General features: G+C 40.6%; 1 protein-coding gene across 1 annotated transcript in view; it reads left to right on the forward strand.

Moving 5' to 3' along the window:
* The first annotated feature begins 2,583 nt into the window (after positions 1–2,583).
* LOC128732898 (uncharacterized) overlaps positions 2,584–27,084 on the forward strand; it is a 300,158-nt gene continuing 275,657 nt past the window's right edge. Inside the window, exon 1 of the mRNA XM_053826335.1 lies at positions 2,584–3,815. Coding sequence (XP_053682310.1) covers positions 3,531–3,815 — 285 coding nt within the window. The 5' untranslated portion in view covers positions 2,584–3,530. The remainder of the gene's footprint in view (positions 3,816–27,084) is intronic.

Below are 27,084 nucleotides of genomic sequence, written 5' to 3' on the forward strand. Positions count from 1 at the left end.
TGGCGAACGTAAGCCGCTGCCACCTCCAAAAGTTTACTGTAGGGGTGAAGCGGAATAAGAATTTCTTAAAGAGCGCAACCCAAGTAACAATTTCAGGCTAATCAAACGCTTTTATAGCTGATTTTATTCAACCTGTGGCTGATCTATGGTTTAGGTTTAGAAATGAAAACCTTTTTTCAGCTCTTAAACATCTAAATCTGGTGATTTTATCAAGCTTCAGGCTAATTAATAGCTGCTTTCGAAGCTGCAATGAAGCTTAATAGAAACTTTTTTGCACTTTTAAATAGCCAATCTGCGCAATGCTGTCAACTCTATTTTTAGAACGAGAAATAGTTTTGCAATCTACCTATCCAGTCGCTTAATCAACGCTTCATCAACCTTTATGCAGCCCAAAATAATCTATTTTTAAATTTAAAAAAAAGGAACGCGTCATTTTTACTTCGCCTAACGCGATATATATTTTTAGTTTCGAATAACTTTAATTCGTACAAGTAAACTAGCTAATTAAAAATGCATGTCTTTTTTCCGGGAATTGAACCCGTCATCTTTTGATCCATAAGCACTCACCGTATGATCCGCCCCATTTGCATATGCAGAACAGACAGTGAGTATATCTTTACACCTGAAGCCTACCCCGTCTAGCGGAAAGCAGTCGATAATGTCGATAACTGATTAACTTTTGCTGTCAGCCGAATTGCGAAATTCTATGATCTGACAGAATGTGTGCTGTGAGCCGAAAGAAAACTTGGTAGAAGTTTGTAAAGCCACTTTAACACCCTTAAGCAGACTTAAAGTAGTTTGAAAGCTGTGAGCCTAATGAAAGCTTCCACTCTACATTTTAACACCTTTAAGCAGCCGTAAAACGGTTTGATGTTTATGGCTGTTTAGAAGCAGATTGTTTAGCAGAAAAATCCGTTATTAAGCTTTTTTTTATCAGCTTTTGGGAGAGAACTGGTTTGAAAAACTCAAAGTAGCTTAAACATCGCTTATTTAAACACCGTTTGAGTGCTTACTTTATGCAGCTTTGGTCGCCTTAAACCAACCCGTAAACAGCCATTGCTCTTGCAATTCAGCTACCGTTGTTACTTGGGAAGAGATCGAAACATTTTGGCAGATTTTCACCCACACGTACATACGGACATTTCTATGAGTGTGCAAGAGATCGTTTAATGTCGTCAACGCGAATTGAGAAATAAATGAATGGTCCCTAAGCTGCCCCGTTCTGAATAATCGAAAAAACAAACCGTGTAAAAAAATACTTGAGTGTATTTAAGGAAATTCCGGGTTTATCCATCACATTTCCTATAGACCAAATCAAGGTGACGTCATTTGGCAGATACTGGCGCCCTTGTTTACATAACAAACGCAGCATCCATCAAAGATTTAGTTGTTTAAACGGCAAGTTTGCTGTTTAAATAGCAATATGACTAAATTATAAAAGCCATTATGCCTATAAAATATGAAATACACATGCTACATTCGATATAGATCATTTTGCGATGACGTCATTTTGCCGTCAAATGACACCACTTGGTGGTTTGTTTACATGTTTTTTGTCACATCCAGCGGTTTCGATTTGAAATTTCGTGAAGGATTACTGCAACAGGTGCTATAAAATGCATGTAAGGTGCTTTCTCTTAAATAAAAACTATAATTTTTTATCATTATCTGCCGGACAAAGATAGAAAACTCAATTCAAACTTTAACACAACCACCAAGTGCTGTCAAAAAAGTGTAGTTAGGAGCTCCCGTGTAATGATCTATAAACGAAAAAGAAAATACTCCAAAATGTAAGCAAGGGCGCCAGTATCAGTCAATTGACGGTATTATGATTTGATGGTCTATAGACCAAATCATCATACCGTCAATTGACAGATACTGGCGCCCTTGTTTACATTTTGGAAAACTTTTCTTTCCGTTTATAGCGAATGTAGCGTGTGTTTTAACATTTTACAGGCATAATGGCTTTTAAATTTAGTCCTAATGCTGTTTAAACTCGGTTTAAATAACAAACTTGCCGTTTAAACGGCTGAAACTTTTTTGGACTCTGCGGTCTGTTTGTAAACAAGGGCGCCAGTATCTGCCAGATGACGTCACCTTGATTTGGTCTATTGTGAAAATTTTTCACCACTTATTTCACCCCTGTTGCTCGACTTTCATCGATTTTTCGCTGTCAAAATGATCGTTCTCCGACTTTTGTGATGACGATAGCTCAAAAGGTGGCAACTTATGACAACTAGCGGTTTTTTAATTTATATTTCACATAATTTCCTAAATCAGCAAAATTTAACATTTTATTTGAAAAATAAATGTTATTTTTCACAATAACTGTGCAACGTAAAAGTTATTTAAATTTTTACTGTCAAAAAACGTGTTAATTTTGTGTTTAGAACAGATATAAAACGCACAAACCCCGGTCTCAAAACATTCACCTCCATATACGTTGTCATACTCTTACGTTTCGGTAAAGTGACAGGTGATCAGTTAAAAAAAGGAAAAAAGGAAAACCCCCATCCCAGAGCCAGCGAAGGCAAAACGAAAACGCTTCTGCCTGCCAACCATAGCACTTACAGTAGACGGAGACGGTATATATCGAAAACGAAAAAATAAAAATTTGCATCATCGTCGTCGCGTTTTGCGTGGTGTGTGCTTTTGCTATCAGTGAATTTTTCGTTTCCATTTGATTGCCCCTGCCGCTGTGCCCATCGGTGGTCGTTCGGTAACGTCTTTCGCGTCGAATTATCAGCCGTGTCGTGGTGGCCGTGCCGTCAGTCTGAAATTGTATGCAGCCAGCCAGTCAGTAAGTTTACGATTGTCGATGCCTTGATTCGTGCTCGGGTGGCGGAGCTCGTCTTGCCCATCAGTATAGTCCAATAATCAGCCTCAGTGTCGCGATTTTCTAGCGGTGGTTAGGGTGTTTTCGGTAGCCAGACAGTGGCGAAGCACGTTCCCCCGCGGGATGGGACAGTTCAGCTCGTGGCTTAATTGAGCAGAGTTCAAAGACTGGCGTGTTTTTGTTTGGGAAATTCCGGATCTCATTCGGCCGTTCGTTCTGGCTGGAATCCGTGCGGGTACGTGTGTGTGGAATAATTTAATTTGCTAGCCCCCCTGAGTCACCCAGACAGATTCGCAAATTTTTCGGTCTGAGTTTCCCGACTGGGGAAGAGAGGTCAAAAATCTACAACAAGCCAGTGAAAATTACGTCCGGATTGCTGCTCAGCTCGGTGTGCGATCAAGTTGTTTGTGAAAGTGTAAAATTCGAAGCAGAAAAAAAAGAGCCTATGAAAAGCTGAAGAAATTTATCGTGCATGTCTGCGTATGTAGTATCGTTGGTGAATTGATTGGAAGAAAGAAGAGCGATGGCAGTAAGTGAGCAGCTTCGCTGCTGACGTTCATGGGGCATCAAAAAGCTGCCTTATCATCTACACTATGACGGTTGTTACTGATTGCTGGTCTGAACGGATTAAGACAGCCCAATCAGCAAGTCCTTGTTCCTTATCGAGTAGACAGTAAGACAGCCGGGAGAAATAATGTCGGATTCGGTGGAAACGTCGGTGGACACGACCGATACGGGTTCTTCCTCGGCGATTACGCTCCGGCCTGAGGAGCCGGCTAGCAGCAGTGCAAGCTGCAAGGCGGTTGCCACAATCGGGCAAGCTGCTGCTGCTGCGGTTGGCCGTGGCGGCGACTGTTGGGGCACCAGAGCGGTCGCGGCTGGCGACCGACTGAAGGTGCTCATTGCCGAGCAGTTGGCCAAGGATGAGCTGAAGCAGAAGGCCAGCTCGTCACTTCCACCGTTGTTCTACGATGGCAAGGTAAGGTTTGCCATTTTATGCGATAAAATTCATTTAATGACGTTTATTGATTGTGGCATGATAAGCGATTGATTTAAAAATGATAGAATAATCGATGATGGATTTTTTGCCAACTAAATTTGGCTGCCGATTATCAGAGTTCTAATATAAAGTATAAATTATTTCAATTAAAGATAATTTAATACAATGAAGTGGGCACAGTCCTGCTTTAAACTAAAGTCGTTGCGTAATGCGGGTAACATAATGAAAGCTGACAGAGTTTTTGTGTCTATTATCTCTAGTATTCTACCATCCTTATTGCATATGAGCTGTTGTTTTTGTATATGTTTCTGAAATATTATACAAGGTTAATGATTTCTTCAGCAATTCAGAAAAAAATTCAATCTCAAAAAGGTTTCCCACAAAATATGGCGTAGCCAAAGCTGTCTTCTACCATTTGGAAAATCTTAAAAAAAAATCTTTTTTTAGTTTAGCGATAAAAATTTTACAAGAGCCTTCACCATAGTCCTGAGTTATTGCCAAGTAGAGTCCAATTTCATGAAATTATTTGCTGCAAAAGTCATCTCGTGCACCTAGCATTGTCAAATAAACTTAAAATAAACGACTAAAACTCTTAGAAATAGATAGGATGTACCGCAAGGTAGCATTCTTGGCAATTGATGAATTTGGGGTATTCAGGACTGGAAAAAAGTATCAAAACTTGTCGCTGCGAAGTCTGTGCCTCATCAACCTCATGAAGAACGCTGTTAGATGTATTTAGCAGTCAGCGCAAAATAATATTACAAAGTTTCCGAAAGCCATTATCAAAGGCTTGAATTTTTTCGTGAGATCTGCTAAAATCAAGATTCCGCAGTCCTGAATTAGTAGTCAGTAAAAATCACTTATCGAAAACTAAAAACAGACCCATCCGTTAAAATCCAAAAAGCGATCAACAGTATCCTGAACCAATGGTTAGATAAAAAATATTTGGACTCCCGGGCCTATAGGAACATCAGAATGATGAGCTTCAACACACCCCGCATCTACGGCCTACCGAAGATCCACCAGGAAAATCGGCCCCTCAGACCAGTTGTCTCAACCATCGGGTCAGTTACATTCAATATAGCGAAATACTTGGCTAACATCATCGGGAAAATCCTAGGTCACACCGAATACCACGTTTACAATAGTTTCAAATTTGCCGAACAAATAATAGGAGTACAAACTGCGGAGGAGGATGTGCTCTTTTCCCTAGACGTCACATCGTTGTACACAAATGTACCAATAGATCACGCAGTAGAATGCTTAGGGGAACGTTGGCACGAAATAGCAAAGCATACCGCCATCGATCAAGAAAGTTTTTTCGCCATGATAAAACTAGTTTTAGAATCAACTTTCTTCGTCTACAAAGGGCAAATTTTCCAGCAATGTTTTGGGACTCCTATAGGATCACCTTTGTCACCTGCAATCGCGGATTTAGTGATGGAACGACTCGAAAACAACTGCATAGACGCACTCAAGACAGAACAAACTCCCCTAAAACACTATCGCAGGTATGTAGATGACTGCTTCTGTATTACCAACGCTAATCATATCCCGAACATCTTGCGTGTTTTTAACGATAACCACAGCAAACTCTGTTTCACATTGGAAAAAGAATTAAATGAAAAACTGAAATCCCTTGATATGTTAATAACTAGAAAACACCATAATCTAGAGATATCCTGGATGCCTAAATATGTCGACGGGAGATACCTAGATTTCACATCAGAATCTCCCTTCGCACATAAATCAAACACAGTAATTGCACTTTTAGATCGTGCTATCAAATTGTCTGACGGACACAACCGCCCACAGGCAATAAAAACAGCAAAAAATATGCTCGAAGCTAACAATTACCCACATTGGTTTATCAATAAAATCACTAAACAACGAGTCCACAAACATTACAACAGTCTGGAAGTACTAATGAAAAACCACAAAATAAAATATGCTTCAAGCACCTATGTGCCAGGGCTAAGTGAAAAACTAAGCAAAATTCTGCGGAAATATGACATTCAGCTCGCTTGCAAACCTAAAAATAAGATCAAGCATAAAGTTTACAGCAAACTGAAAGATCCTGTCGCACCAGGAAAACCGACGAATGTGATATACTCTTTCCCCTGCGGCACCGACGATGGCAAAGTGTACATAGGACATGTCATGACATAGGACTGTCAATCTACAGCGTGAGTGTGGCAGCTTCAATACTGCATATGATGGTCTGATCCCAAAACTTCGCCAATTTCAAACAAAATACAACCCAACCCAAGGGAACTCAAACCTGCAGAACACTAACTGACGAAGCTACATAATTAGTATGAAACACTCGTAGGATTAAAGAAGTGTTTTCTTGTAAGTGCTAGTTTGTCTGTAAAAAATGTATCCAACTAGAGTTTTCGTCAAGAAAAAGTTCAAAATTTAATGTTAAATGTTTCTTGTTAAATCTAAAATTTGTGTTACTAATACTTGACGATTTGTAATTTCTGTATTTCTAACGGAGTAGCAGCACACGCTTATGCTTATGCTTTTATTCATCCACGGCAGGAAAAATCGGCCGGCTTTCTTGGTCGGTTTCAGATAAATTTTCATTGCGAATCAATCCTTCAATCAGTCAATCTGCACTACCTACTCTACCGATTTTGACAATTAGCGGCGTTGATAATGATTTTTTTCTATGAACATTATTACTGGAACCTGCGTTTTTTCGTATATTCCGCACTTCATTCTTTGTAGTATTGCTATTGGGAAAGCGAAATAACCATACTTTACTGTCGGTTTTTTCGCCCTGTTTTTTAATGGTTTTATTACTTTTCAATGCCAATCTCGCTTCTAAAGCCAGGGAGTGCAAAAACTCGACGGACAAGAGAGGCTTCATGATGCACCTCGAGCCAATATTAGTCTTATAAAAATAGTTTTGACAAGAGGCTACATCATCGGTAAATGCAAAGTTCAGCGTAAACCGAACACATTCTACGGATATTGAAGAGTTTTCGACCCGCTAGGGCTGAAGAAGCGAACGTGCTCACCTTCCAAGAACTTTAAATAAACCTATTCACAGAAAAGAACGCTCAAGCGGACGGTTCCAGAAAAAGAACCACGATTCATCGAACGTATTAAAGGCAACACAAATTGTAGTTTACCGAATAGTTCACGAACTTTTGACTCAGCTATTTGAATGGGTTCGCCGCAGAAAATGAACGGCTCATAGGCGTTCCTTTAAAAGAGCCGTTAGAAGTGGGTAATTCTACCGGCAGGTCTCTACGAAAGAATGGGAGAAGTGTCTGGAAATTTTACCAGAAAATGCCAGGCATGCCCATTCGCTCCGGTCACCGTTTTTTGACACGTTCATCAATGATCGTGGAATGTCGTCAGGGTCTATTTCCACGATAGACCGTGAAATCCGGCAAACAAGAATAAAAATGTCTGGCAGAAATCGGGCAGTCATATAGTTTGATAGCTCGGCGGTTTTTGGGAAACAACACCTTGCAGGTTTCTCTCACTGCTGATGTAAAATTTGCTTGAAATGAGGGTTCCAGATCTTTTTTGGAGAAGACACTTTGCCAAAAAGGAATTTTGGAATTAGATTTGGAAGATCTTGAGCTTTGTCTGGCTATGCATTAAAAAGTCTGGAAGAAAATCCAGACAAACCTGGAATGATGCCGACGTTAACTATAGCAAGTGTGAAGACTACTCGTTCCAGCTGACGAAATCCCTGTCGTTTAAAATCAGAATCAGAAGTTCTGAAGTGAATCGCATGACGTTTGGTATTGGGTCGAGTCAATCCATCGCCGTTAGACGCAATGTGTTGCATTCAGTATCAGCGAAATCCGGGAAATAACAACTATAACTGCTGGACTACCAACGATGCTAGGAAGTGGCAAAGAGTGCCAGACTTTTACGGGAACAGTGAGTGGTTAAAGGGACTTAGTTTTCTGTTGTCATTCAATCCATATTGAGATGAACATTCCGACGAAGAACTTCGTTATTGATCACTAGAAGCGATTTTTTCATCCCTAGTTAAGGATTTTCTTATTGGGAGCACTTGGTTCGAGCGATTGTTACGACATACAGCGCTGCACGCAACCTTTGCACTAATACGAATAATAATAAATGCCTCATTATTCGACCCTCATCGAATGCACTCCAGCTATTTACCGTATTGATTGACCTTTTCGGTGGAAAACGGACAAGATGCTACCGAAGTTGTGCTCGATTAGCGCGCTCAACCTTCTGCTTGATGAGTGCGTGTAAGTACGCTTCTGTTAATACTAACAATCCGATCATCCATTCGAAAAATCTTCATATCACATGACATGATAGTACGGCACCATTATGAACGTTATCGTTATCAAAATCACATAACAGTGGCAAAGCTGCTGTTCCATCGTGAACCAGAAAGCTGCACCTGTGCCTCAACCTCTCCCTATAGGTGGGTTTTCTGAAACAGACTGACGTTATTAACTCAAAAAGTCATTCTCCCCAAGCTGTTTATGGTAGGGTACTGAACAGAAGAGAGGTTGAGGGTATATATAGCGCGAGGTGGATTGCCAAGAAAAATTCAAAGTGGTGAATCGGAAATAGTATGGGGGAACGTCTCGATCAGTTCGGCTACTCGTTCTTATGGGTAGAGTATTACTGGGTATGGCCACGTGCAGACACTAGGTAGGAACATAGGATGACTGAAGCCATGTTGGACGCTTTGTCAAATGGATTCAAAATGACTATGGGTCTTTGACGATAGTGTGTTGATTTTGCAACGAGTATCAATAGTATTCCAATTGATCAGACTATTGGAAAATGAATTGTCTTTATTGGCTTAAAGTTTAGATCATTTAGAGATGGGCATTTTCGAATGCGTATATTTTTTCGACAATTCTCGTATAATTTTTCAAAAACCGCTAAGTAACAATGATTGTACCTCTTCTCTTTTGCTTGCCACGGCGATGCAAATATTCTTTAAAACATCAGCTCGGCATGAACAGGTTGCTAGCGTCACTATTTAGTTAAACGTTAAGAAAATTTTCGTGGGAATGCATTTATTTCACCAAAATAATCAGAAAAGAGGGATGTTAAAGAGAGTCTCTAAATGTTATTTCTGTGCTTTTGAAAAGTTACGCGAGAATACTTTTAGCCCAAATACTTTCTACGGATGAAACAAAAGTAATTCTGTCGTGTTTCATGGAAAAAATTCACCAATCAATATCCTCTCTATGGCAACTGCTCCCTACATCTTCAGCTTTCACAAAACTTCTCTTTTGGACGGACCTGGAGACAATTTGGTTGACTCAGCTCTTTTGAGATGAATTGTACTCCACTATCTTTGTTCTATGGTACCACGTCCTTGCTGTACTGGCACCCGGCTAACTCTGCCCAGAGCGTTACTGGATCATCACGGGACTTAATGAAGGTCAAAGTCCATTTGTCGAGGTACTTACTTCTATATACTTATAACCTTCTCCGTCGTAAAATACTAGGTTTCTTGTCACAGGAATAGATCCCTTGCCAAGTTATAACTTTTAATAAACTTGTAGAATTTGACCTCCTGGATTAAAGCTTGCTTCGCGTAGAATTGGAACAAACTTTTGCTCATATTGTGGCGCTCTTGGTGGACGGATTTGGAAGTTCTTGGCGTCCACGTATTGGAAATTTGGTTAGCTTCACCTATGTATTTTTAACATTCCGCCAAACTACTGTATTTTTTGTAACATGGAAGCTAAAAGAAGGGAAAATACTACAAGGTATACACCCCTAAGGGTTGTACGAAAGGGTGACGTAGGACTATATCAGCTCATCAGATCAAAGACTAATGTAAACTGCATTTCTGGCATATGTATGTATATAAGAATCTGTGAGTGCCATTGTTTAAGTGAATGTTTAAAAGAGAAGAGCGAAATATTCAGATTCAATTCCTCATTTAATGCAATGGTGGCTTTAAAAATAGGTGGACGGGGGTCATAAGTATAATGCCTGTAACCTTTGAGATATAGAAATTTCTTTTAAAAATCAGTTGTGTGCATCATAAAGGTTGAAATGGTAATGAATTATCCTCCTACCACAGGGATGAGGAGTCTCAAAGCATCATAAAATAAATAAATTCATACCTCCAAAAAAAACCCCCACCGCCAAATTTGGTGCCATTTGCTTGATTAGTTCTCGAGTTTTGAGGAAATTTTTGTTTCATTTGTATACGAGCCCCCGCTCTTACACCCCCCTAAAAATTGCTGGTCATTTTATCTATCCAACGACATATAAATTGTTCGGTTTCGTTCAGTAGTTTAGTAATTATTAGCATTTGAAATCTTTCATTCAAACGTTACACTTCTATTTTCGTTTTCACAAAGTGCTACCCAGTCCCAGTATAGTAAACAAAGACGTAGTCCTACGTCAAAATTGTGCATAGTTATTTGGAAAATCCATTGTGGTCTGCATCTAGGCTAGCTAAACAGCTGAAATTGCCCAGAAATATCGTTTGGCGCGTTATCAAACGGTAAATGAAATCATTGACGACTATTCGAAAACCTCAAGCTAATCATCGGAGTCCAACTGTTGACCGGAAGCTGCGTGGTAAGATTTTGAAGACCATCAAGAGGAATCCCAATCTGTCGGATGGTGATTTGGCCAGAAAATTCGGTGCTGCCCATAGTACCGTGAGGAGAAGTCGACTCCGGGAAGGAATCAAGTCGTATCGAGCTAGCAAACAGCCAAACCAAACTATAAAACAGTATAGTGTGGCCAAAATCCGTGCTCGAAAGCTATACGACCGGGTGCTCGCCAAGTTCGACGGGTATCTTCTGAAGGACGATGAAACCTATGTCAAGGCTGCCTTCGGGCAAATGCCAGGTCATAAATTTTACTTGGCAACGGCTCGGGGAGATATTCCAAGTAAATTTATATTTGGTTTTGCCGACAAATTTGCACGAAAATTTATGATTTGGCAGGGCATTTGAAGCTGTGGCAGAAAAACGAAAGTTTTCGTTACAAATAAGGCAATGACGTCGGAACTGTACCAAAAGGAGTGCCTCCAAAAACTAATTTTGCCATTCATTCGATCCCACCACCCGATCCCGTGATGTTTTGGCCAGATTTGGCAAGCTGTCATTACAGCAATCATTCAAGAAAGGTATGCGGAGAAAGGGGTCCAGTTTGTTTCGAAAGACCTTAACTCACCAATTGCCTTCAGTTCCACCCTATTGATAAATACTGGGCAATCATGAAGAGGAGACTCTAGGCAACGGGAAAAGTTGCCAAAGACATCAATCAGATGAAAACCTGGTGGAATAAGATAGCTAAAACGATGGACGAAGAAAGTGTGCGCCGCCTAATGAGCCATATTACAGGAAAAATTCGAGAATTCCTTCGACACCGTGACTAATAATTTTATCCGTATTTTTTCTTAAAAGTATGATGAAAATGCAACATTTGTGTAAGAAAAGATCATGAATTTAATAATAAATAACTGAAATACACGCAATTGTTTTTGTTCCGATACTATCTGAAGCAAGCTTTAGATTGAAATCGGCTTTCTCATAACTTCCATCGTCGAGCAAAACACATCCATTGCGTTTCGTCAGCACCCTGTCGTACAGCTTACGAGACCGAATTGTGGCCACTGTTTGTTGTGTTTACAAGGTGCTCTCCCAGATATTTGTATGTCTTCTATACCCAAGAGATTTCGATTTATGGGGACCGGTGCTACTACGGATTAAATTTTTACTTTTCGACAAATCCTTCAGAAATATGTACAAAGTACCCACGTATCATATTTTCGTAGATTTCGAGGCAGCATATGATACAGTAGAGTGCGAATATGATTCGATTAAGGAGCATAAACTGACGATGCACAAACCCTAATCAGATCGGTAATCTTCTACGGACTTGCGTATTGCGTTGAGGATTATTTTTGATGGAGTACAAGCGGAAAGCGGAGAGTGGCGGATGTGTATGAATCGCGAACTACAAGCACTACTTTGAGAGGTACTCATCGTGCGCCTAGCGAAAAACGGGAAGCTACGGTGAGCCTGCTACGTCGCAAGGATTCCGAACGGTTGTATAGGAAATCTGCACCCCACCGGCACCAGGAATAAAGAGGTCCAACGTGCTAAATGGCTCAACCAGGTTAAAGCTGACTTGCGCGTGTCGAGGCTCGCAACGAATTGGCGACGAGTAGCCCAGGCCCGAGTACAGTGGAGACAAATTCTATATACAGGGTGTTAGCTAGCTCAGTGCAGATATTTCAGGGGGTGATAAAGGAGCATATTTGACGAAAAAAATCCTTCTACGCATATGGTCAAATCTCAATCGTTACAGAGTTATTGAACATTCTTAGTTTTCGACTCTGTTTGCCTTAAATTAGCTCTGGTACAAAAACTATGCTCGGTTACTTTCATCCGAAAGCTGAGAAAATTTTGTGCTTAAAATTGGTCTTAAACCTCCAACTTCATGAGATTTAGTAACTTTTTAGAAGCAAAAAGTTATGAAATAAGTGTTTCTCAAGGTGTTTTTATCAAATTTCTCCTAATAATGTCTGATAAAACTGATTGCTGTTATTCACCAATTTAAATCTCTGCTATCGTTCTCCAATTCGTTCTTTGACGTAAAACGCCTATCTCTTTTAGTTTCGTTGCAATTTAATTTTGGGCGCACCGTATTAGGTGTTGAATTAGTATCTGAAAACTGCAAGAATTCATACATTACGCATAGCACACTAGATTGCCGCGTGCGATGAACACAGTCTGACACGTACGAAAAACAACAACAATGTTTTTTATATATTGACGGTTCGCCTCCGCTTTTGCTGCATGTTCTTGCAAAACTCAAGCCGTTTAGGTTTATTCGCTGGCAGCAGCTCTTGAACCTGTAGTGTGGAAAGGATGGATTTTTACTCGGTTCAGCACGTTCCACACCTCCATGGTGTGGGACTGTGCCGCAATTTGCTTAGTGCTTTTCTTGATTTTGTTGGCCAATCGCTAACGCCACTTGCTGATGAGACTGAGGCTAACCTTGAAGCCTCGTTGAAAACAACGTTCTTTCGCGGAAGTGACCGAGCGTTGCCATAGACGTTTCTGAATTAAAATCATTGTACAATAACAACACTCATTGTAATAATCAAATCATTGTACAACACTTCTGGCTTTGTGTTCACTTACTTGCATTAGGCAGCCGACGATCAGCAAATCTACAACCATACGCCTGCTGTGCTGCCGTCGCTACGCTTAGCGAAGCTATAACAAAGGTGAATGTCCGCGAGTGCTTCCAGAGAATACATTTTAATACTGCAACCGTTTTCAGAAACATCCCAGAGACACTCTAGAAGTCGGTTTCGAAACTGTTTTCCATATGCGTCTAACTGTGTCCGTCGCACGCGTTGATCTAGTGTGCTATGCGTGATGTATGAGTTCGTGCCGTTTTCAGATACTAATTCAACACCCAAAACCATACGTTTAAAATGAAATTGCGAAGAAACTAAAAGAGATCGACGATTTACGTCAAAGGACGAATTGTAGAACGTTACTGGAGCTTTAAATTGGTGAATAACAGCAACCAGTTTTATCACACATTTTTGGGAGTAATTCGATAAAAATGCCTAGAGAAACACTTTTTTCAAAGCTTTTCGCTTCTATAAAGTTACTAAGTCTCATTAAGTTGGAAGTTTAAAAGCAATTTTCAGTACGCTTTCGAATTTTCTTAGCTTTCGAATGAAAGCACCAGAATTGAGCTAGCTAGCATAGTTGCTCACCAGAGCTAATTTAAGGTAAATAGAACCGAAAACTAAAAATGTTCAATAACTCTGTAACGATTGAGATTTGACCATATGCGTAGAAGGATTTTTTTCGTCAAATATGATCCTCTATTACCTTTTGAAATATCTGCACTAAGCTACCTAACACCCTGTATATAACCTAATCTGTTATAGAAATATAATCTGTTACACATTTCGTTTTTCCAAAGATTCTGATAAAAGTTTCAGCAGGAACAAAATGTGCCATTTGCAAGTGCTTCAGCATATTTCGGGTTGCCAGTTATTCAAATTAAAACCGAACCCCATTAGTTTACTTGAGCAATCGTTCAAATCAACAGGGTTCTACGATATAAACGTTACAAATTTGAAAACATCCCATTTTTTCGATCTATTTCTACAACAACCTCTCCCTGCATCTGCATCTGCAGATGTTCCTTCCCTCCAAGACGTCTGTTTTCGATGCGCTAGGGCTGTTATTGGACGTCATCTACCAAGAACTCTACCGAGCAGACATCATCTAGGGTGACCTGCTGGTCTTGCCGGAAAATGGAGATCTTACCAAAGTGCAAGTCATCCAGGAATCCTCCTATCACCGATTTTCCGATTTTTAACAGTACTGAATTCGCTAAAAAACATCCAACTACATACGTTCATCGACATTCAGGCTAGCTAACAGAATTACAAAGGCTCGGCCGTTCGAAAATTGATTGGAAGTTCTTCTGAAGTGACTAGTATGGCCCTCTAGGCAATTTTCCTGTGGAACAACTGACTGCGTTCACTGTCACAAGTTGTTAGTGGTAGAACATAGAACTGAAAAGCGGTAAGGAGTACTTATGATGTGTCTGACTATATGTCTATCGGTCCTGGGCTACTCGTCACCAATTCGTTTAGCGTCTCGCCACACGCAAGTCGGCTTCAACATGGTCAAGCCGTCTAGCGTGTTGGGCGCCTCCGTTCCTGGTGCCGGCAGGGTTCTTAAACAGAACGGATTTCACTGCACAGTCGTCCGGCATCCTTGCGACGTGGCCGACCCACTGTAGTCTCCCAACTTTCGCCAGGTGTACGATGGGAATCTCTCCAAGCAGCGCCTATAGTGCACGGTTAGTGCACGTATGTCTTCCGTAAGCAAAGTTAGAGTCGCCAGGTAGAGGACTACCGGTCTGATCGGCGTTTTGTACATCGTCAGCTTTGTGCGGCGGTGTATGCTCCAAGCGTCTTGCGGAGGGAAAGGTAGGCTTGATTTCCAGCTTGAATGCGTCGTTGGATCTCCTTACACGCATTATTGTCGGCGGTGACCAGAGAATTTCTATGTGTTACCAATAAAAGTTCATAATGATCCTGGCACAAATTTTACTGCACTAAGCATTGAACTTAAAGTGGAGGGCGAATATCTCAAACACATAAACTAAGAGCAAGTGGTCAAAGAAATCGGCAGTACCGAAGCTTTCGCCTCCAGCGTCGCCCCATATAGGAGGACCCTGGGAAAGGTTAATCCAATCGGTAAAGAAAATTTTAGCGGCGATGAAACCAGGGCGAACTCCAACCAACGAAATATTGTGTTATTTGAAGTATCAACAAATGTCAACAGCACACGTCTGCTAACGTACGTTCCCGTGGACGTCTCAGAAGCGTCAGTTTTGACACCCAATTAAGTTCAAACAGGTCGCCGAATAATAATTTTTGCATGACAGAGTTTTCAAATTGGAATTTCAAGGACATTTTCCAGATAAAATTTTGATCTTCCAGGTAAGGTTCAGGTGAGGTTCACCTTTAACTTGACCGTTTTTTATTTGTCCAGAAAATTTCTTTTATATCTATTTTAAAATAAGGCAAGATCTAGTTATAATTTTCGACCGATACAAGCTCGGCAGGATTGACTGTTTTTTCCTTCACTTTATTCATCCGTAATTCTGATAAATCATTTTTACATTTCCTATTCTATAGTAATTTGAACACTTCAAAACTACCCAAAATCATTCTTTTTCTCATCCTACGCCGTTCATCAATTATTCTCCAAAAATTCACTTCCGCTTTTCACGTTTGCGCCTTCAACTGCTCACAACTGCGACATCGTCTTCTCGATTTCTTTCATTCCATCCACCACCTTACCAGTGCCTGCACTCTTCCGGCGAATCATCATCTTTGACATCTTCAGCGAGTATCCGACACCGTGAAACTTTGCCCAGGACATTCCCACTCCAAACTCTTCGTTCAAACCTATCAGATATTTGCCGTTCAGATTACTGTGAAAGAGAATACCAATCAATTTCAGTCTTGAATCTGTGATAATATTTCACACCCTACCTTGAGTGACAGTTCCTGTACCACCAAGCGCCGTGATACTTGATGGAACAATTTTCCTCGTGAGTATCGTTATCCTCGTCGAAGGTACTGAAGTACGCGCCCTTGGTATAGCTCATCGAATCGCCAGCCGTCCCACTGTACCCGTCGATTCTCATCACCTTGTACAGATCCGTCTCACCAGCAATCTCAAAATTATTATACCGGGCGAAGGTTGTATTTCCCTCAAAGTCCTCGAGCAAAATGAGCAACTCGTGCGGTGCCGAATAGGTCAGCTGATGAATACGTTCCAAACCCAGCCAAAACTCGCCGCCATCCATTTTGCCGAATCCGAACCGATACTCGTCCCAATCGCGGAAAAAGTTCACCATCCCGTTGAAACGGTACTGGAAAACGGTCCAGCCTCCCTCCTGATAGTCCTGATCGCAGAAGACCATAATCGCCTTGCCAAACTCACCGTCCGGCTGGACGGTATAAACTCCGGATGAGCTGTACGAGTACAGCTGATCGCAAGCTTCCAGGATGCGCGGTGGCGGTTTGGACATCATCGCAATTTGCTTGTGGTCCGCTTCGATCAGCTCCGGCGTGTTGTCGCAGTTGGCTTGAGCCTTCAGCATCATTATGGCGTCGTCGAAGTAGCTTCGAGTCGGAAGCCGTTGCTGTGCAAGCGCCAGATCCCTGAAAGATAATTAAATCATTTTATGGTACTCACATCTGAAGAGGGGTTTAATTAACGAACGAACCTCATCTCCTTGTGAAGCAGGGTTAGATTTTTACCGATAACCCTCAGCTGATGTTCCGAATTCATGGCGGACCGTTCGGTTTCGGAAATGTGCCACGCCAGGTTCTCGATCACGTGCACCAGATTCTGCAGAACGCCCGAAATGGTGTCCACCTTTTTCTGTATGCTCAGCTCGAAGCGCATCATGCGCAGATCCAGTTGTTCCACTTTCAGCGCAAATTGTTCCAAATCGAAATCGCTCAGATCGGTACCGTTCACTTCGACGAACGTCTGTCCGAGTGCGGCCCGTGGAAGGGCCTGCTGCAGGCACAGGAACGTTCCACAGACCAGAACCAATCGCACCAGTGGCACCATCTTGCTCATATCCTTCAACCGATGACCGATCAGATTCGGCTGACGAACGAAAGTACACTGAAGAGGAAATCACCCACATGCGGGATTACGGGAAAAAACGGATCCACCCCAACCGGGCCGGGAGATAACGGGTCAACTATTTTTTCCGTAGTCTCGACCCCGCGGCGGCGGCGGCTGCATCTGCTAGGTGTGATTTTCCTGGCATTGTTTAAAGAGCCGCCAAACAGGCCAACAGCGCGGCGTACCGGCGTCAGTCGATTCTCGCCGATGGCCGATGGCCAGTCCGTTGTAAAACTAGCGGCGCTCTGGAAGAGGTTGAAATTGAAATTTGGAAAATCTTCTCTGCATTCACCTGTGAGTGAGCGATCGGGCGGTGGGTTATTAGTAGGTTTGTGGGTCGGTTTGCGGGTGCTGGCAAGCAACGCTTCACTAGGTTGTCTGGCGGCGCTGGTGGCTGGTGGCTGGTGGGTGCCGCCTGCCTGCATGCAGACGCTGATCGTATGGCGCAGTAACACCAGCAGCCACAACAGCAGCAGCAGCAGCAACGATAATTGCCGAATGGCTGATCTGTTGTTGTGGGTTTGTTTCCTAATATATATCTGGAAATTGAGGTTTTTGTTCGTATCGAACGGTACACGGTTTTCCAATCTAGAAATGATAATTATTAGCGATTGACTTCGGCTCGAAGATGCTGCCACTGATTGGTGCTTTTCTTTTCCAAATTGTTTTTTATCGTTCTTTTTCTTTGCTTGGCTAAAATCGTTTTTAACGTTTCTTTTCGATTGTATCAATATTTTTGTATGAGTTTCAATGCTTTCTTGCGAAAATTTTCAATCTATTTAAGAAACCCTTTTTTTAAGGATTTTCATCATCTCAACAAAAATGGTTGCTTGAACTAAGATAGCAGAGATTTTTGAACTATTCGACTAAGTTTGAGACAAAAAGCTCCAAAAGGTACGACCAACCTTACATTTTTACATGTTTGAAAAAGACTCTCAGGAATAACCTCTTCACTGTCTGTATCATTTTAATTGCCAAAGGAAATGGAATGTTCGTTAGACTGATAGCGTTATAAATTGGGACCACCAAGGAACTGAGTGTACAATTTCAGTGATAGAAATTATCTCACAATATGGGGTCATTTCTGTAAACAAAACAATGGATTACCTATGGGAAACCCCATTTCAGCTTTTCTTATCAGGCCTCTAGTAACAATTGAGTTCAATCGTCTAAATCGATGCAAATTTACTGAATAATCGGGTTAATCAACTAATCAGTACAAATCACGAATATTTTTTTCGCTCCAGCGTTCACGACTCCCGGTTGCTTATTTTAATAAAACTTTCACAAGGCTATCTTAGCAAGTACCGAAGCTGTATTTATGAAACACTGATTTAGTTTTGCTATTCTTAGTTTTGCCCTTCCTTCCCTAGAAGATGCCTCAAAAATCGGCATCCTTTTGGAAAATAATAAAATATTTTATTATTTTATGTTATAAGAGGCTTATGTCTGTAACGAAAACCAGGTCTCTGACAGGACGTCATAAGAGGCTTATCGGTAACTAAAAACAGGTCCCTGACTGGACGTCATACTTTCGTAGCAATGGGTTGTATTCTCAGTCACCCCAATCGGCTGCTGGACTGCTCGATTGCTCAACTGGTTGAGTAGACTGATCGACTGGACTGCTTAACTGAACTGCTCGACTGAACTGTTCGATTCGACTGCTCGACTCAACTGCTTGATTGGACAGATCGACTTGACTGCTTGAGTGAACAGCTGGATTTGACTGCTCGAGTGGACTACTCGATTGTTGACTTACTACTCGACACGACTGCTCGATTTAACTGCACGATTGAACTGCTCGACAGGACTGTTCGATTCGACTGCTCGACTTGACTGCTTGACTGGACAGCATGATTTATCTGCTCGATTCAACTGTTCGATTCGACGCTCGACTCAACTGCTCGATTCAACTGCTTGATTCCACTGCTCGACTGGACTACTCGGCCCGACTGCTCGAATGAACTGCCTGACTCAACTACTCGATTGGACTATTCAAATCGTCTACTCGACTCAACTGCTCAACCTGATTGCTCGATTCAACAGCTCGACTAGACTACTCGATTTGATTGCTCGACTCAACGGACAGCTTGATTCAACAGCTCGACTAGACTGCTCGATTTAGCCACTCAACCCGACTGCTCGACTCAACTGTTTGACTTTATTGTTTCATTTGACAGCCCAACTTAACTGCTCGATTCAACTGCTCGACTGGACTACTCGACTGAACTGTTCGACTTAACTGCTCGACTGAACCGCTTAATCCAACTGCTCGACTAGACTACTCGACTTTACTGCTCGATAAAACTGCTCGACTCGACTGTTCGACTCAACTGCGCGAACGTACTGCTTGACTGAACAGCTTGATTTAACTGCTCGACAAGACTGCTCGATTTGACTGTTCGACTCGACTGCTCAACCCAACTGTTTGATTCGATTGCTTGATTCGACTGCTCGACCCGCCTGCGCAACTCGATTGCTTGTCGCGATATCCTAGTGCCGGTGCTAAATCAGACCGGACCAAGTCACAAGATTTTAAAAAATGAGTTAATGATAGGAAACGATCAAGAATTTTCTTAGCAGTTTGGAGTTTCAGTTCTTAGTTTGGAGTTCAATTTGCTATAAATAGTAACAATCCATAACACTATGCTTAAGCCCAGCCATGCTCTGACTGCTGGTTTAAATCACTATAAAACTATAATATTTTTAATATGCTCATTTGTATAAATTTGCCCTTGAACCTCTTTGCGCGACGGTCGGTTTAATAAGGAATAAATTAAGAACATACATAAACCAAATAAAAATTTAAGAAAACCAACGGTCACAATGACTTATCAAGGTGAATCCGGATCCAACGAAACCTGCCTTACTAACAGAACTCCCTCCTGAGATCTTTGCGGGGATGCAGAGGTTAACACGGTCCCTAAAACAGTAAGGATTACGCTAATATTCCTTCCCAAATCCCATCTGATTGCAAGGACGTGGCCGGCGCAGTTATTGATCCTTTGATTCAGGTCAATCACTGAGTGCAACCATTGATATGTGCAATCAGTCTTAGCTAAGCTAAGCTAAGGAAACGATCAAGAATTTTCTTAGCAACATTTTACTCTAAGCAGACTGCATAAATGTTGCAAACAGCCAGAATTAGAAGATGATTTCGAATGCTGCAAATTTTGAATGCGTTTTTCTCGAAGTCAGAATTTTGCCGACCACCGACCATATGAATCGGTTTGCGGCAGACAATACATAGACAGTTAAGAGCCACTCACACAAAGGAGCCATATTGGCCGCTTATAGAATCAGCACAGTAGAGATAATGTTTTTATTTAGTTAAATAAAATCCAATATGACCATAAAAACTATTTGTTTCAGTTTCCGGTTATGACTTTTATGTACAACATCTTAGCTATATTATGCAATATAAGAACTCAAAGAACTAATACAAAGATTAAACATCTTCGCAAACACTGGCCAATGGCAGTTTTCTGAATTCCTAACAGACATTTATATTTTCCGGATCGTAAGATTCGGGCTCAACTAGTAGAAAGATAAGTCTGAATCTAAACAATAATTAATAGATTAACGCCTTACGTTTCTAGGGGAATCGAACGGTAAGCACCCGAAAATTGCTCTAATTGAAAAAAACAACTCTGAGCAGAGCACCCACGGCAAACCACTTATTATCTGTACGTGCTTATTATCAAAACGTTGGTGGCGATACATCGAAGATGTCTTCAGCATCATCAATAGAAGAATACTGATAGTACTTATAGCAGCAGCTAAGAACATTTTCAGAATGGAAAACTCTTTTTTTGACGTTATGGTTTTAAGAGAAGCGGAAGTTTTAGAAAAGGTTCGGCTACGCGCTTTAAGCTACAAACGCCAAGTCCTATGTCATCCTTTTAATAGTAGGGTTTTTTTTCTAATTCCCGTCGTAAAATAAAGCCATTCTAATTTTCATCATTTGTTGGATGGATTTAATGAATACTCCAAAAGTTCTTGTGCTGATTTGACTAAAACACACTTACCTTCCGATCCGTGAACTTTGAAATCACTGAAAAGCGACTATTAAAGCATATTTTTGAAATTACGCAACTGACTTCATTGCTAAAATTCGTCGTACCGTTTTAAAATCCGTCCATCAAAATTTTTCATCGTCCGAACTAAAAATCACAACAATGTTTACGAAGCTAACGCGTATGTATTTGTGTAGGACGGCATGACAAATGTTATTCTACAAAATTTCTGCAGGTCAGGCAAGTTTTATTGGCTGTAAAATAACGACAATGCTTTGCGTGAGTTATTTTCATTTATGAATGACGGAAATTAAAACGATTAGTCGACATTGTCTTCTTCGTCGCACGAAAAAACGTAGAAAAATTGGGTGGTAGGTCTTCTTTAATGATAAAAAGCATTTAAATAGATCTCAGCTCACTTTGATTGATCGCGTATGATAGACAACTAACTAAAATAGTAGGGAATAACTAGTTTGGCATTGTGTGTCATAAAAATGCTGATATTTTTAATAATTTGTGTTGGATAGGACGGGAATAGGCAGCTACGACGATGTAGCAACATACCCTAATACCATCCTAACATAGACGTCGTATATGGATATGCAGTTTGAACATAAATGGAATGAATTGCGTGCCTTCATTTCATGGTTTAACAATCCATAAATTCAACACGTCAAATATCTTAAATGGCAGCGTTTCAAAAAAGACTGCCTGTTCTGAATTCTTGCAACTTTCTGAGGTCAGCATCGTCAAAGAAAAAGCAAGGCAGGCAAATGGATGAAGCATAGAGAAGATCAGTAACGAACTGCAATGTATATGAATGCCAAAAAACCGAACCCCCAGATGGAATGGTCTAATGAATTATAAGCAAATGTCTGCAGAATAAATTGTCAAGTTGTTGGCATTCAGATTCAATCCGAATTGGTTCGTAAGCAGCATACGAGAATTCATCGAATGCCTAAAATCTTTGGAAATCCCCGTCATCTGGCAGCACAGTAAGTGATCTCTTTGCGTTACAGCTCCATTCTCTAGCGATAAGAAACGTAGAAGAAAATAGTAGCAGTAGATTTGAAGCTGACACGATTATGTATGAAGAAGAGCTACTTTACATTCAGGGGTAGGCAGTTTTTACAAACAAACCAAGGATCACCCATGGGCAACCCGTTATCAGCATTCCCATGTCAGTTATTTATTTCGAACGTAGAGACGAAACGTGTTTTCTAAAATTGTCGTACCGGTCGAAGAGTCTCAGCAAAGAATTTGTGCACGAGATTAGTTCATGAACTTACGGTTGAAAACAATCTTTAAAATATTCGAAGTCTTTTATTCTCTCAGAAAACGCAAATAAAATTTTACCACTAAAAATTAAAAATAAATCTTTGAAATAGTACATAGTTTTTCCAACTTTGTTTAAATTTTCCACAAGTGGAAAATTATTTTTTATTTTTGGATTGATAAGATAATTTGCTTTCGTTTTTATTAAAAAAAACTAGCTGACCCGACAAACTTCGTATTGCCACAAATTAACCTGTGTTGTACATAAATCATGAACTATCTCTGTCACTATCTCGAGTTTTGCAAGCCCCCCAGTGGGCGGCGCTTCCGACGGCGGGTCACCGGCAACACTCGCGACCGTCTCGTCCTGAATGATCTAGTGTTACTATAGATAGTTTTTGTGGTCTTGTTATTGATTAATGTTTTATGGAAGAGTCTCGAATTTCTCGAGTTGGATTAGTTTTCGAGTTTCGCTAAAATTTCTGTTTTATTTGTATGAGAGTCTATATCCCCCTACCACAGGGGTGAGAGGTCTCTAACTATCATAAAATAAATTCAAGACTCAAAAATCTCCTACATGTATTTCGTTTGTATGGGAGCCCCCCCCCCCTCCTAAAAAGGTAAGAAGTCCTAATTCATAATGGGAAAAATGGTTGCCTCCAAAAACACCCACATGCCAAATATGGTTCCATTTGCTTGATTAGTTCTCGAATTATGAGGAAATTTGTATTTCATTTGTGTAGAAGCCCCCCCTCTTGAAGTGTGGAAGGATCCTAATTCACCGTAGAAAATATTTTTGCCTCCAAAAACCTCCACATGCCGAATTTGGTTCTATTTGCTTGATTAGTTCTCGAGTTATGGGGAAATTTGTATTTCATTTGTATTGGAGCCCCCCCTCCTAATGTGGGAAAAAGTCCTAATTCATCACAGAAAAAATTCTTGCCTCCAAAAACACCTACACGCCAAATTTGGTTCCATTTGCTGGATTAGTTCTCGAGTTATGAGGAAATTTGAATTTCGTTTGTATAGGACCCCCCTCCTAAAGTGGGGAGGGGTCCCAATTCATCATTGAAAAAAAAATTGTCTCCAAAAACACACATATGCCAAATTTGGTTCAATTCGCTTGATTAGTTCTCGAGTTATGAGGAAATTTGTATTTCATTTGTACAGGAGCCCCTCTTCTTAAAGTGGGGAGGGGTCCTAATTCAACATAGAAAATTTTCTTGCTTTCGAAAACCTTCACATGCCAAATTTGGTTGCATTTGCTTGATTAGTTCTCGAGTTATGAGGAAATTTGTATGGAAGCCCCTCCTCTTAAAGGGGAGAGGAGTTATAATTCCTCTTATAAAGAGGGGAGGGGTCTCAATTCACCATAGAATAAATTCTTGTCACCAAAAAAAACACCCACATGCCAAATGTTGTTCTATTTGCTTGATTAGTTCTCGAGTTAGGATGAAATTTGTATTTCATTTGTACAGGACCCCCCCTCTTAGAGTGGGGAGGGGTCCTAATTCACCGTAGAAAATTTTCTTGCCCTCGAAAACCTTCACATGCCAAATTTGGTTCCATTTGCTTGATTAGTTCTCGAGTTATGAGGAAATTTGTATTTCATTTGTATAGGAGCCCCCCCTCCTAATGTGGGGAGAGGTTCTTATTCATCATAGAAAAAAATTCTTGTCTCCAAAAACACCTACATGCCAAATTTGGTTCCATTTGCTTGATTAGTTCTCGAGTTATGAGGAAATTGGTATTTCATTTGTACAGGAGCCCCCCCTCTTAAAGTGAGGAGGGGTCCTAATTCAACATAGAAAATTTTCTTGCCCTCGAAAACTTTCACATGCCAAATTTGGTTCCATTTGCTTGATTAGTTCTCGAGTTATGAGGAAATTTGTATGGAAACCCCCCCTCTTAAAGGGGGGAGGAGTTATAATTCCCCTTATAAAGAGGGGAGGGGTCTCAAATTACCCTAGAATAAATTCTTGTCACCGAAAACACCCACATGCCAAATTTGGTTCTATTTGCTTGATTAGTTCTCGAGTTATGCAGAAATTTGTGTTTCATTTGTATGGGAGCCTCCCCCCCCTCTTAGTGGGGGGAGGGGTCTCTAACCATCACTAAAACCTTTCCTGGCCCCAAAAACCTCTACATGCAAATTTTCACGCCGATTGGTTCAGTAGTTTTTGATTCTATAAGGAACACAGGACAGACAGACAGAAATCCTTCTTTATAGGTATAGATTAGATCAAAGACTAATGTAAACTGCATTTCTGGCATATGTATGTTTATAAGAATTTGTCAGTGCCATTGTTTAAGTGAATGTTTAAAAGAGAAGAGCAAAATATTCAAATTCAATTCCTAATTCTCAATTAAAGCCAAAGCACGTTCATCGCAAATATGACGAATGACCTTCTCTTTTGATATGAATGGTAACAGACGTCGATTCACCGTCTCTTGTTCTGAGAAAGTTTGACTAGTTTACTTTCACAGCTTACCGCTTGTTACATAGCATATAATATGGCACATACGCAAAAATTTCTGTTTTATTTGTGTGAGAGTCCTTATCCCCCTACCACAGGGGCGGGGGGTCTCAAACCATCATAAAATAAATTCATGCCTCCAAAAAAACCCACATGCCAAATTTGGTTCCATTTGCTTGATTAGTTTTTGAGTTATGAGGAAATTTGTATTTCATTTGTATGGGAGCCCCCCTCTTACGCCCTCCATAAAATTGCTCTCTTACCCCCTCTAAAAAATTGATGGTAATTTTATCTATCTAACGACATATAAATTGTTCAATTTCGTTCAGTAGTTTAGTAGTTATTGCCATTTGAAATCTTTCATTCAAACGTTACAATTTTATTTTCGTTTTCACAAAGTGCTACCCAGTCCCAGTATAGTAAACAAAGACGTAATTCTACGTCAAAACAACTCTGAGCAGAGCACCCACCGGAAACCACTTATTATCTGTACGTGCTTATTATCAAAAGGTTGGTGGCGATACATCGAAGATGGCTTCAGCATCATCATTAGAAGAATACTCATACTCATACTTACAGCAGCAGCTAAGAACATTCTCAGAATAGAAAATTCTTTTTTTTTTGACGTTATGGTTTTAAGAGAAGCGGAAGTTATAGAAAAAGTTCGGGTACACGCTTAAGGCTACAAACGCCACGTCCTACGTCATCCTTTTAATAGTGATACCAGAAATCCTAACATAGACGTCGTATATGGATATTCAGTTTGAACATGAATGGAATGAATTCAGCCGAGAGCCGGGGTGGCTCTTGCCGTATCAAGAATTCCTCTCCATTGTACTTGGTCCCGGGCTACTCGTCGCCAATTCGTTGCGCGTCTCGACACACGAAAGTCGGCTTCAACCTGCTCGAGTCATCTAGCACGTTGAGCTACTCTATTCCTGGTGCCGGTGGGGTTCTTCATGGTTTAACAATCCATAAATTCAACACGACAAATATCTTAAACCGCAGCGTTTAAAAAGGGACTGCTTGTTCTGAATTCTTGCACTTTTCTGAGGTCAGAATCGTCAAAGAAAGAGCAGGCAGGCAAATGGATGAAGTATAGAGAAGATCAGCAACGAACTGCAATTTATGCAAATGGATTGTCTGCAGAAAAATTGTCAAGTAGTTGGCATTCAGATGCAATCCGAATTCTCTGTCTGATGGTCCGTAAGCAGCATACGAGAATTCATCGAATGCCTAAAATCATTGGAAGTCTCAGCATCTGGCAGCACAGTAAGTGGTCTCTTTGCGTTACAGCTCCATTCTCCATACAACGATAAGAAACGTTGAAGAAAATAGTAGCAGTAGATTTGAAGCTGACACGATTATGTATGAAGAAGAGCTACTTTACATTCAGGGGTAGGCAGTTTTTACAAACAAACCAAAGGAGCACCCATGGGCAACCCGTTATCAGCATTCCCATGTGAGTTATTTATTTCGAAAGTAGAGATGAAACGTGTTTTCTAAAATTGTCGTACCGGTCGAAGAGTCTCAGCAAAGAATTTGTGCACGAGATTAGTTCATGAACTTACGGTTGAAAACAATCTTTAAAATATTCGAAGTCTTTTATTCTCTCAGAAAACGCAAATAAAATTTTACCACTAAAAATTAAAAATAAATCTTTGAAATAGTACATAGTTTTTCCAACTTTGTTTGAATTTTCCACAAGTGGAAAATTATTTTTTATTTTTGGATTGATGAGATAATTTGCTTTCGTTTTTATTAAAAAAAATTGTTCTAGAAGTCAAGAGTTATGTATGTATCTATGGGGGGGAATCCACCATCAGTTCAAGGTCCTGCCAGTGTATGTGGGTAGACTTACAGTAGATCCAAATTTGATTGTCAAATGAATTTCACACTAAAGCTGTTGTAGAAGGACCAAACACGGTTGGGTGGACCCACAAGCAGAGACACTTGTGCGCATTCCGGGATTATAAGAGTTTCCTTCCAGCATTAGGATCCTTCCATGTAACAATCAATTTCGCTGCACCAGCTTTAACCGACGTGATGGTTTGTTTGTTCGAAGAGTGCAATATAAATATTGTATCAGACCTTCAGGAGTTTCGTCCTAGTGATTCCGGTTGACTCCTCACTCCATCCTCCAATCTTCCACTCATATGATGCCTCTGTATTTATGATGTATTTTTCATATAATGCACATAATGAATTTATCACATGATATATAATGAAATGAAATGAATAAGGATCAAAATAGAACGAGCTCACCAGCAGTCCTGTGAATCAG

The sequence above is a fragment of the Sabethes cyaneus genome, chromosome 1, assembly GCF_943734655.1.
Source record: "Sabethes cyaneus chromosome 1, idSabCyanKW18_F2, whole genome shotgun sequence".
Taxonomy (NCBI): Eukaryota; Metazoa; Arthropoda; class Insecta; order Diptera; family Culicidae; genus Sabethes; species Sabethes cyaneus.